Source organism: Labrus mixtus, chromosome 8 (assembly GCF_963584025.1).
Source record: "Labrus mixtus chromosome 8, fLabMix1.1, whole genome shotgun sequence".
Lineage (NCBI taxonomy): Eukaryota > Metazoa > Chordata > Actinopteri > Labriformes > Labridae > Labrus > Labrus mixtus.
Window position 1 is genome coordinate 18,800,116 of NC_083619.1, and position 12,822 is coordinate 18,812,937.

The window sequence follows — 12,822 nt, forward strand, 5'->3', positions numbered from 1 at the left end:
TTGTGTTTTCAGAGTTATGGGTTTCAATACGACATCAGAATTACCAGATTATAATCGTTTCCTATTACATCGCATAGAGCACTGCTGTTTAACTTCATACTGTGCATCTACTTACATTTTTTGTAGCATCTTAAGGTTTTCCCCTGTATGCGTTTGAGAACTACATTGTGAGTAGTTGTGTTTGTGTTTAAGTCCTGAATGTGCATTTGTGTTTCAAGGAATCAGTGTCTGAAGAAGCTGATCTTGTCTACAGTGACAGGAAAGAGCAGCTGTTCTAACTAATGAGCTGGATATGGGTGCAGTGGTATTGAGAAATCTTGGAGAGGAAATATCAGAGCCCCCAAGTGCAATTATTCCCTCTGCATAAAGTAATGAAATGTTTTTTTTTTTTTGGCGAGGGGAAAGGATGCAGTAATTCACTGGAGGAGAACGAGTTTCAGATATTAAAAGGCTGGCATATGGTAGATGCTGAACATGTTCTACCAAGCGCTATAAATACATACAGGAGCATAGCCTTGAATGTCCCTGTATCAATGTATGTGTGAATCGTGGTAATAAGCTTTCTTCAGATTACACTGAAGGATTTTTTTGTACTTCTTCAAGACGTCTTAGCGAAACATAGCACATTTTGTATTTTAGATAGGAGTATATCTCGCTCCGTGTATTAAAAATGACATTTTCAGCTTTCAGCACAAATGATGGGCTGAATCACTCTCTTATTGGAGGCTTGATTTAATTATCAAAATTAATCTCTTGCCTCCATCTTGTTGCTTCACACACTGTCTGTGCACCGGCTTGTGATTGATTGCCTCATTAATACTCAAAAGCGTAAGCAACCCAACACAGCCCAGCTCACTGCTCTGGATTAAACCTGCAAGATTGGCTCCTAACAAATAAATCATCCGTCAGTAGTATATGCAGAATGCATGCCGAAGTTGGCGTAATATCATTTCCATCGATCTGCGGCTCAACGCTTTAGCTGGCTTGCGTCAATGCGGCGGTTTGATTATAACACAATGATCCTTTTACTGTAGATCTCGTGTGTTATAATTGAGGTTCCTGTTAGGGAATCACATCTTGTGTTGAAACCAAAGCTGAAACCTTTTAAATATTACATTACAGCCCGTCTGCAGTGTTCAGGGATTTGTGAGGGGTCTGCGAGTCCAGAACCAGGATGTGGTTTTTTTTCTTCACTTTATTCACTGCAGTGTAGTCTGGAGGTCTGAAATCAACTTTAGAGGTCAGAGAACATATAGAGGTGTTTAAAGGAAGTGGACGTCAGGATTGAGTGTTAGACCTGTTCAGAAACAATGACTCTGGCTGAAGACAGAGGCAGAAAATAGGTGTTGTCAAGAGATAGGAGAACAGACAGAAGAGTGCTTGCTTATAAAAGAGAGATATAGAGAAGCATCAGACAGAGTTGAAGGGCAGAGCTTAGACAAAGTGAAAACCAAAGACAAAAGAGAGAGAGAGAGAGCGAAAGATAGAGAGAGGAAATGGAAGCTGCGCTATGCTCAGATTGAGGTGGGACTGGGACTCAGCCGAGGACTGACACCATCATTGTGATTCAGCCCGCTTTGGAGCCGAGCCAGCGCCGCCAAGCACAACTGGAAGCATTAGGAAAGATGAAGGGAGGAGGTGTGTGAAGGAGCAGAAAATAACAGGGCTGCCCAGAGCATGAAAAGGGGAGGGGGCAGATGAAATAAAGCTCCACGGTGCAAACAATGAAATAAACAAATCTGAGACGGTGAGCGTGGATGACAGGCCAAATAGCAAATACATAATGTGTTTGTTCCATTACTCAGTGTCAGTGAAGGCCAGTGTGGGAGCCACTGTTACTGTAAGTGCAGTATCGGCAGTTCGATCAATGGCGCTGAAGAGCAATAGTAAAGGAATTCATAGCGGGGGGACGCTGCACGGGGTGCTTTCTGCTGACTTGCACATCGGGGAGCAGATACCACCAGAGGCAGACATTAGAGGTGCCAGTTGACAGAACCTCTTAAGTTAATTAGCTTGTTAGGTGGAGACACCCAACACAAGTGTGGCTCTTTCCAAAACCAATAGTGCCATTATGTTATGTTATGGTTTGGATTACAAGCCTTCTGGCATTGTGTGATATAAATATAAAAGCTTGTGCTACCCAGATTTACATATTTAACCAGATAATGAGTGTTCAAATAAATGACTGACTAAGGGTTTCTTATCACATGTCCTCTTAAATTACATGTCAGGCCCATATTTAGCTTTTGGTTCCACTAATGGCTTATGGGATCCTAGCTTGCACTCTTAGCCAATGAAGGCTACGTCTTGCACAGTTTAAAGGATTGTTTCTCTATCTATTTAGTTAACTGAGATCCCCCTTGACACAGCAAGTCTTCTTACAGTGGAAGGAAGCAATGTATGATGGATTGTTGGAAACTGCAGACTAGTTTTTGGGAAGTTTGAGTGATGATGTAATCGACTTCCAGGAGTAAAAAACTCTGTTATTTAGATTCTGGGAGGACGTCAATTTGAATGTTGGAAGGAGAGATAATCCGTGTAGCCTTGCAGGTGTTTAGGGTTATGATTTGAATTCATAATATGTTCACCTGACAACGGAGAAATTCTGTTATTTAATGGCACTTTTAGGCCGCTGGCAAGTGCTTAGTTTGCTTAATTTCTGGCGAGCAGGCGAAATGGATTCAGGAATGGATACCAAAAAGCCTCCAGCTGAGCAAACAAGATGAGAACATGCTAATAAAACAAGATTATCCTTGAAAATGAAAGTAGCAGCGAGGAAATTTTAGGAGGGAGTTTATCAAAGTGTGGCTGTAGGCTACCAACTGAAAGCTTGAGTGACAGCGCACATTCTTTTTTTGATTCTGCCTGGAATTTAACAAAGGAACAAGACGACAGGTGCAGCCAGCAGCATCTGCTTCTTATTGATACAGACTGCATCTCTGCTCCACCTGCTCGGTCAGGGTGGGATTTACCTATACCTGTGCTGTGTCAGAGATGTTCAAATGACTGTAGATTTCAAAGCAGCACTATGCATAAGCATTTTTCTTGGTTTAAATTTTTTTTAAAATGGAACAGCAATTTAAGGAAACAACACTTTGTAATTTTGGAAAACAAAAGAAAAGCTAACATTTTCTACTGTCCTTCAAACCAGCTTTGGGGTTAATTTATTTAGTTTTTGCAAATGACATGCCAAATTTTCCCTCTTTTGATGAATTTTATATGAGGTTTTTCAAAGTATAAGCCCCTCTTTGCTCAAAATCCATTCTTGCTTCCCCTGCATTACTTGTGCAGCATACAGAGTGGCTGTTTTTCTTCTCAAGGCAGTGAGAGGTTAGTTTCATTTAGAGGCAGGCCACAAGATGTCTCCCTCTACTAAAGAAGCTGCCCGTCCACCAGACTGACATTCCACATTTGCAAATGCTGTGTGCTCCAGATTTGCATTTGTTTGGTCAACAGAAAACTCTGTAAAACACAAGAAGTCTCTTTTCTTCTTCTGGCCTTGATTTCAGGTCCCGGGGAGTCGAGTTGTGAAAATTCTTGTGAATCTTAATGAGTCAGGTGGCATATGAAGTCACTCCATGAGAAATCCTCAGATGAGAAACTGAGGAATGGATTCAGAAAATGTTCTCTGTATTAAATAACCAGCTTACATAACAAAACACTGTATGTTTTATTTGATATACACTGAATATTACTGTATGCATTTCAGGGGTTGTCAGATATTATACTCTCTTCATTTAGTCAGTCTATTTAAACTTAAATTAATTAAGAGCTAACAAAAGGATGTTTTGTACTGTAGTGTAAATGATACAGAGAAATAAGAGTAATCTGTGTTTCTCTATCACATATTATATTGGACTGAATTTCTATTAAACATTTTTAAAATGTTTTTTTACGCAGAATTTGATATGTTTAAATTAGTTTTTCATGATTTTGTATTCCAGTTTCAAAAAAACAACAATACAATAATATATATAGAAATAAGTTGCAGATTCCTCTGTTTTTGTTCAGCAATAAGTAATAATTCATTATTCTCTCAATATTTGAATCATTTTACTGGTTGAATTAAAATAGTTTGGATAACCAATACTGGATTTTTAGCAGGAATCTTCTAGGGTTATACTCATTCTAAAATAATAAGCTAACAACCACAGTATACTATTGTCAGGGATAATAAAGTATTTTCTGAAGGGGAATCAACATCATTCTTGTACTCTTCATCAGTCATAGTGTCCTCCAGGTGAAGAGATAAATGATAGCACTTTTTAAACAAACATCCATATGCAAAATAAGAAAGTATTCAAACAGCATGGACATTATTCCATATCCTTTTATTGTTTATATTTCTAAAGTTCTACCCTTCATATTCTCAGAGTTTGGGGTGACCTGCCTTTGATTACCTGAATATTCAATGAGTCACCATGATGGAGCATAAGTCAAGTGTAATCCTACCTGTCTGTCACGAATGTGCAGTTTGAGTCGATAGCATCGTTTCATTGAAACCCTGTATTGTCTCATTTTAATGACGTGCATTCCCTGAAAAGTGTAAAAAATAAAAGCACACAGAAAACATACCACAAGAATTTCCTAAATGCATAACATACATGCATAACCATTTACTGCATTTATCATTCCATCAGTCGAAAAACACATTTTCTATTAACTCTCAAAATGGAATATTACATTTTTTGTATTTTTACAAACAGATAACCTACATTTATAAATTATTTATTTAAATTGTCATTACTTTTTGTCTATCTACCTATTGGCTCAGCTTGACAGTAACTGGATGTCGAGATTGAATATGGCTTTTATTATTTTCGTCTTTGTGGCTGCCCTGTCTGTGCTGCTGGGTTTTTTATGTGCATCTAATTGCTGCCAGTATTTCATTTGGTGTTGAACATACTCGCTGGCCCTTGAAGAAGCTCTTCTCCTTTAACCAGTCAAAACACTGCTCCTCCTTTAATGAGACCTCGGGGGTTCAACTTGGCTTTGACATGAAAGGAGAGGATGGTTAGTGTCAGTCCCTGTCAGGCTCAGGGATCACTGGGCTCAATCTTAAACTGGCCAATAAAAGTGCAAATCTGAAGGAAAAAAAAAACATATCTTTCAAACTGTTCTGCTTGTCTATTCCATCAAACTGGCCGCTCATTTTTAATTTGGAAAATTTTATGATGCCATGATCCTCTAATTACATGCTTGAATACTGAGACAAAGATGAAATGTGTTTGCATCCGCCACAAGATAACAATGGAAATGTCTGAGCAGCAGAAATGTGTTTTTTTTCTCTTTCAATAAGGAGGATGGCAACACTACAGAGAAGAAAAATCATTAACTTTAGCCTGGAGCGCTTTGTAGTCTGGAGTGATTACAGCTTAGAGTTGGGCAGTGTATTTTAATTAAATTAATGATTTTGTGATATGACTTCACCAAATACACACTTTTAAGAAGAGCAATGCTAAAGTATGAGACAGATTAAAGAGAAAGTTCTCCAACACTGCAGTTCAGTGCCAAAGAAGTTAATGTGAGAACATTACACCACATTTTAAAAGTTTGTTGATGTTGTTGTGCTTGTGTATTTATAAAGCAATTACCGGTAATATATCCCAGCATACATCACTCTGTTAATTTATCACTGACTAGATCAAGTGACTGGCTAATGTTGAGGGTTCCACAAGTGAACACAAACATTGGGAAACACCCTTTACTGTACCTTTTGTGCTGCACACACCTAGAACCTATTACAAAACACATGAAATCTGAATGCAATGGTTACCATGGGTTAATTTAAAAACATGATTACATATCACTTGGCTCACGAGTGTAAATGTTTTTGACTGTAGTTGCCTGCTCTAATGGCTTATTCTCCTGGTTTTATAATCTTGCCCTTAATGATTTTTCGAGATATAAATGTTGAATGAATGGATAGTGTGTATTTTCTTTAAATATGTGCTTATATGGTGCTGCATTTCAAATAGCACAGGTGGAAACAAATCCCTGTTTGTACACAGTTAACTAAGTTAATTTGTTTTCAGCACATCATAAATTTACCTGAAAACAAAAAAACACACACTGGTAAGACTTCATTCATTCATTTAGACAAACATTCATACTTAAATCTGCACTCAGCCATATTTCCATATTTCCATTGGAGGAAGAGACTGTGATGTGAGAGGAGTTTTTTTTTGGAGATGAACACAGAAATCATGCAGCATCTCTGCCAAGTGTCTTAACATATTTCTGCTAATTGTTTTGATTTTGATGCCCTCAATGTTATATTTGTTCACTGTTAAATTTCCCGTCCACCAATATCACCAGCAGCAATAGGCAGTTGTTGGCAACAAAAATGTGGAGTAAAAAGCAGCATATTTATCTTAGAAGCTTGGAGGAGGTGTAAAATCTCCTATGTGTCTGCTGGGGCACCAATGGTGTCTTCTCTTTATTGTCTTAATGAAGCTTTTCGTACTCCCACACACATTGTTACACACATTAGCGCTACTTGCGGAAAGAATGACTGTTTTTATTGTTGTTTGTGATAATAGAAGAAGAGGTTACCTCAAGGTTGGTGGTTTGTTCTTCCACCGACTCTTCCTGGCAACACCTTGCATGGCATCTCTGCCATCATCAGTGTGTGGGTGTGTGAGTGAACGGTTAAATCAGAGGCCAAACTGAAGCGCTAGGGCTGGGAATCTTTGGGTGTCTCACAAGTCGATTCAATTTCGATTCTTGGGTTCAAGATTCAGAATCTATTTTCGATACCTTTTACATCAGTCCCTCTGATTAGTCACTATGTTCTCTATTTTAGCCCTCCAAACGTATTCTACATCTGCTGGATGTGTAAATAAACAACTGTTCGCTAAAACTATCAATATCAACCTTAAGGGAGACAAAATGTCAATAGTGTGTTTACAACTTTTGTCTCTACCCTCAAATGGCCAGAAAATAAATCAAAGCAGGTTAGAGACTTAAAGAGGTAAGATTTTGTATTATATCTTCTCTTTACGCTTGAAAAAGTAACCTTGTTATGAAGTAATTGGAAAGAGTTATGATTTGTTTTGCAAGAAAAGATGAATGCAGCAAAATATGTAATCACAGAGAGAAGACCAAACATGGATATATAGATAGAATTATGTAGCCAGTCTCACTGAAACACAAACAATACCCTGAGCAGTCATCAGCATATACAAATATCTCAAGTTCAATGATTAAGAATTAAAGCTATTAAGTTTGAGTAAGATCAAATAATCAAACGTTGACTACTTGGTGCTTGAAAAAATACTTCTGTTATTCAGTTCAATTCAGTTATTCGATTCAATTATTTTGGGGGATTTTGGACCTTTATCTTAGAGGAGAACATTGGATAGAGTAGGACACTAAGATGAGAGAGTAGGGAATGACATGCAGCAAAAGGAGGAGGGTCAGAGTGGGACCTGAGCCATCTGCTTTAAGGACTATAACCTCTGTACTGTAGATTGGGCATCTGCTACAACCTCTAGTCCATCAGACGCTCCTTGAATAAATTCTTCTTCTAAATGTTGCACAGAGTAAAAGGCTGAAATTAGAGTTGATTGTTGGAGATCTGCAGTCAGAGGCAGATAGCACATGTTTAAAGAGTAATGGTGATTGTCATGCGTTGCCTGTGTGGAACCTCTGGAGCTGGGAGTAATGAAATTGAGCTTCAGCCAAACTGCTGACAATTCAGTGAGCAGGAGAGCCGCCCCCCTCACGCCTCCACTGGGCTTGTATAGAACAAATGAGCTCCAGCGTTTAACTCACCAGTTAAATGTGCCTGATATCTATTGACAAGTTTCCAAAGAAACCAGAAGTAAAGGAAATCAATGCAGCTGGTCAATATGTGGAGAAAGCAGGGAGCCAGCTATAACACTAATAAGGGCTGTCGGTGGACTTAAATACGTGCTTACCCCTCATGCCACGTTAGTCATTTTCTCCTCTTTGTTACGCTTCGTTATCAGGCCTGCAAACCGAGGGAGTTATCAAAATAGAGCCTGTTTTTCTCTTTGATTGGATCTTACCCTCACAAAAAGAGAATGTTTAATTTACCAATTAAAAAAAAAAAGCTTACCCAGTTGTTTCCTAGAACAAAAACGATTGAGACTAAACCTACAAAGGAAGTAGCGGCTGGCATCCGTCTTGTCTGGAAGGCAAAAAAAATCCAGGCGTGGTGCAGATGTGACATACAGTAGCTGTTGGGGGAGCTTGATGCAGGCAATTAATTTAGTTGTTTTGTTGCCCCAAAGCCCAGAAAGCACACAGGGGGAATATAACTATTACCACAGCATCAAAGCTATTACACAGGCTCTCTCTTCTCTTACTATTCAGTAGTGAGACTTTTATTAATGTTATCAGGTGGTTTAAACCACAACTTTTGCACACATAGGAAACCTTTCTATATAGTGAAACCCTCCCTGATTCTTATTGTTTTGCTTTAAATAAAGTGGCTAGAGACAACCTGAAATGTTTTAACAAATCTTGTCATTAATTTTCGTAAATATAAAAGGAAAGATATTCGCTTGAAGGAACCGAGGACTCCAAGCGCATAATTATTTCTCGTTTACAGTTTGACCTTTTGATATTTTCTACTTGAAAAATGTGTAATTAATTTTGGGAGTAGTTTAGATTCTTAGTTTGGCCCTGACAAACATGATATGTGATGACATATCCCTTTTGACAGTTTGAAAAGGAGAAAAATGTGTCATACAATCATAAAGCTCTTTGTTCTAATCATACTTTTAACATTTGTTTAAGACAACCTCTTATTGGTTTGGTTTGAAGGGACTCATATGAAGCCAGTGACAGTGTAATAAAGACTTGACATTTACTCGACAGTAATTGAGTATATGCAAAATTGCACAAGGCTTGCTAGCCTTATGGTGCGTTTCATTTACCTCGGAAGTCGGTTGTCGAAGCTGGGAATGACGTCACACCTGAGTTGAACGAGTACTCAACGCATCACGTTAGAGAAGCAGCATGGACGCCTCCTGGAGTAGCTCTGTTCTGTACGTTAATACCAAGTGACAACACACTACCTGATAGTTTGCATGAAAAAGCATCAGGACATGTCCGCAGACAGAATTTACACAATATTATCTGAGTGATTGGTTTAATTACACAAAAACAAGACTAAGTTGCTGTAAACACGATGAAGGACAGCTGAAACTTTCCTGTTGATCCTCATAGCAGCCATGTTGGATTTTGAGCTTGGGTAAATGAAGTTCCTCCGAGTTTCTGGGTGGGAGTTCTGACTTCAGGCGGCTTTCCTGAATGATGTATCCGACAGGCAACTAGGAATTTCCGACTTCCAAGATCACATGAAGCACACCATCTACTACATCTTTAGAGTAAACATGTGATTTGGGATGTCCACTCAGCAAGGAGTTCATCGCCCTAAATGCAGATTATTTTTCTGTGGAAGAAACTTTGTTTTCTTTAAAATTGTATTAATGTTAATTAGCGTTTGTGATTAAATTGTGGACATCAGGACATAATCAATTGATGCATTCAGAAGAGATAGATCAATCCTGGCACACAACTCGGTGCAACACGGGGACCCTGCGATGCACCGAGTCGAGTTGAGTCGATCCCATTAACAAGGTCAAATCTAATGATTTTATTACAATTTAATTTAATCTGAGTTTACAAATGACACTCTCTTCTTCAAGTTACCACAGTTATCCAACTTTTTTTTTTTGCTTGTTTTCCCCACCCTTTAGAATCATTATTTGCAACCATATGTTACCACAGCTGTGATCAGTGTTCTCAGCCAATGCTCACATTACAGACTGAAAAGATTCCAGCTAACTTAATAAAAAAAAACAGTCTCAGTACGAGCCGAGCTTTCCGCTGAACAGATTCCTCTGATATTCTCACATAATTGGAGCAAAGTACCTTAAATATCACCCAGAGCCACATCTGCATGCAGCAGGATGTCAGCACTCATTATGCTGCATTTGGGAAAATCATATTTAAAATGGCAGAATAGAAGAGCTACAAAATGCGGTATTATGGATGGTATTATTTCTTGCACCTTTTAAAGGGGGATTTGGCTGCGTTTTTCTCCAACTTGCTGCCTCCTTTCAGTTATCAAATATAGAAGTATATTGATCCACGAGCAGGCTGTCAATTCTTCTTACATTAAATCTACCTCATAATTTTTTCTATGCCAGAATTTCTTTATTACAATTATTCGTAATTTGATTGATACCCCCCACCCCCCACCCCTCCCTTCTCTATGCCATTGGAGGTCTACTTCATCACCGGCGGAAAACAATTTCATCCACTAGCTCCACCTCATTCTCCATTCGACTGTAGAGAGAGTATGTGTAGGGGGGGCAACAAGCTTTATATTCCCTTCTGCAGGCTGCAAGTCAACACACTAAAAAGCATCTCTTCAATCTCTGAAAAAAAGGGAGGAGTTGGGTTCTGGGCAAGCTACTGCACAAAGAGAGAAAACCATCGAAATCTGCAAGTATTGTCTGGCACTGGAGAGGGAGATGGAGGAGTGAAAGATCTGAGCAACAGGGGTAAGCCTCTCCGGATTTTCAAAGTGATTGCCTGTGGGAGAGAAGTCGCCGCTTACATCTGCAATTATCACGTCCATTTATCCATTGATGAAGGGTTGGTGATGGTTACGCTTGATGCTTTCTGTTAATGGAGTGATTCAGCTTTTTTTTCTTCATAAAGGAGTCATTATGTAAATCAATTTTACCTCCCCCAAGAAGCTCAATTCCTTTGTTTATGTCTTTACGGAAAAGATTTCTCAAGCCTGAACAGTGGGACGGCTGCATGTTAGGTCTCCTGTCGATGCTACCTGGATTTGTGATTTATAAACCCGGAGATGGAGAAAGACACTGTGTGTAAATTGAGAATGTTGAGAGTGGACTACTGAGAAACAGAATTTGGGGAAAGACGCGCCTGTCTTGACTAAAGTTATTATGGCTGAAGCACCCTCAACTGAAACAGTTGCCCTGGGGCCAAATAAAAAAAGTAATGCTCAAGAGACCCCTCTTAAAAACACTAAGTCCAAATCATTGAAACCATCATGGAGAGAGCTCACCGTTTCCTTCATTATGAGGACCAAAGTCCATGGTTTGAAGTTTATCTTCTCTCCAGACAAGTCGAAACCACAGCGAGTCATTTGGATCATGGCCTTCTTTCTTTGCATCAGTCTTCTCGGCACCTGGTCTTTGAATCGAATCCACTACCTGATGTCCTTCCCGGCTGTCACCAAGATCTACATGGTTTGGGCTCACAACATGTCTTTCCCAGCTGTGACTATCTGCAACAAAAACGTGTTCAGGGTTTCCACTCTGACCAGGGAGGACCTGTACCACAGCGGCTACTGGATGGACCTCATGTACCACAATCACACCGTCATGGAAAAGAGCCTGTCAATCCTCAGAGACAGCCACAAGCAGGGTCTCCTCAGCCTGCTGGACTTTAACAACTACAACCCCCACCCCGATTACCGCATCAACACCACTGAGATGATGGGACGCCTCGGTCACCAGTTGGAGGAAATGCTGCTGGAGTGCAGGTTCCGCGGGGATATCTGCACCCACAAAAACTTCAGCACTGTATGTACAGAGGGAGAGAGAGATTTTGTTTTTCACGTGTGGATGTTGTTTACACGGTGTGTTAATAATTAATGGAAGCATTTGACTAGGCGTCCTTCAGCAGGCATTCTCTAAGGGTGTTTTATGGTGTTGTTTCAAAGCTGCTGAAAAGCCTGTCCTGTTTTTTTTAATTTTCTCTCTCTCTCCGACATGATAGCTCTTTCCTTATCAAATTTGATGTCTTCAAAAAGTCACTTGAGGAAACAAATACAGTACATCGTGTGGTGGGTAATTAATGTCATATAATCATGAGTATCTTAAGTTTCTTGTTCAGGTGAAACGAACCTTAGCAAGTTGTAGATTTGCTGTATAACCTCTGAAAATTAAAGCAAGGAAAAAAAGTTATTGAGATGTTCTAAATCAGTATTTTAGCTCTTCTAATTCATGATCTAGAGGGCAGGTGAAGTCTTGTTTCAAAAAATAAGGAAGCTGATTTGCTCATACCAACACCAAAAAAAAAAAAACATCAATTCATTTAAGCATTGAATGCCCCACGGAGGAAGTCGAAACCAAAGTCACACTGTTATGAATGGTAACATTTTAATCAAACACTTCAATCAAAAACTGGTAGCTTATGACATCATCAGAAAATATTTAAAATGCTGAATGGAGAAAACTCTGCTGTGAGTAGTAATTTATTTTCTGCAGCTCTGGGAAAAATTTTAATCTTGGACCATGAATGTAAAATACATCGACTTGTCTCTAGCATCACATTTAACACCTTGCCTCTGCAGAGGTTCTTTATTCTAGTCTGAAATATCCTATAGCTGTGACACTGTCAACTTGTTCCGAGCTGGTTGAAATGCAAAGTCTTGCACACTACAAAATGTCAGCTGTCCACTGTGGCTTATCTGTTTTGCACAAACCAGAAAAAGCCTCTCCATCCAGTATCCTTGGCCAGCTCACGCTCATAACGGGGGTTTTAAATGTGCTTGGTGTGTGCATCTTAATAAGCAACACATGATGTGACTGAATGAGGTTCACATTTTTATCTCAACTTAAATCTGAATCTTTAAAAAAGCAGTTTCTTGCCTCTTTGTAGACCTCATTATACAGCCAGCAGGGGGAACGGACCAAAGCTTTGTCTTATCTGTCTGAGCTGCATGCTTGTCTCTCTCAGTCTGGACATGGACCGCTGGCTCTGATCTCTTGAGATCAGCTTTGCCATGCCGGTTGGATTTTTGCCAGC

At 39.4% G+C, this 12,822-nt stretch overlaps 1 protein-coding gene across 4 annotated transcripts in view; it reads left to right on the top strand.

The window, feature by feature from the left end:
* The window catches only part of asic1c (acid-sensing (proton-gated) ion channel 1c), an 87,896-nt gene that overhangs the window by 61,045 nt on the left and 14,029 nt on the right, over nt 1-12,822 (top strand). Inside the window, exon 1 of one of the 4 annotated variants that reach the window (XM_061044905.1) lies at nt 10,311-11,594. The exons of 2 other annotated variants lie outside the window; for them this stretch is intronic. In XM_061044905.1, the coding sequence (XP_060900888.1) occupies nt 10,953-11,594 (642 nt within the window). In that variant the 5' untranslated portion in view covers nt 10,311-10,952. Of the gene's footprint in view, nt 1-10,310; nt 11,595-12,822 lie in introns of those variants that run through there. One more of the 4 variants, XM_061044906.1, reaches the window with a different exon arrangement.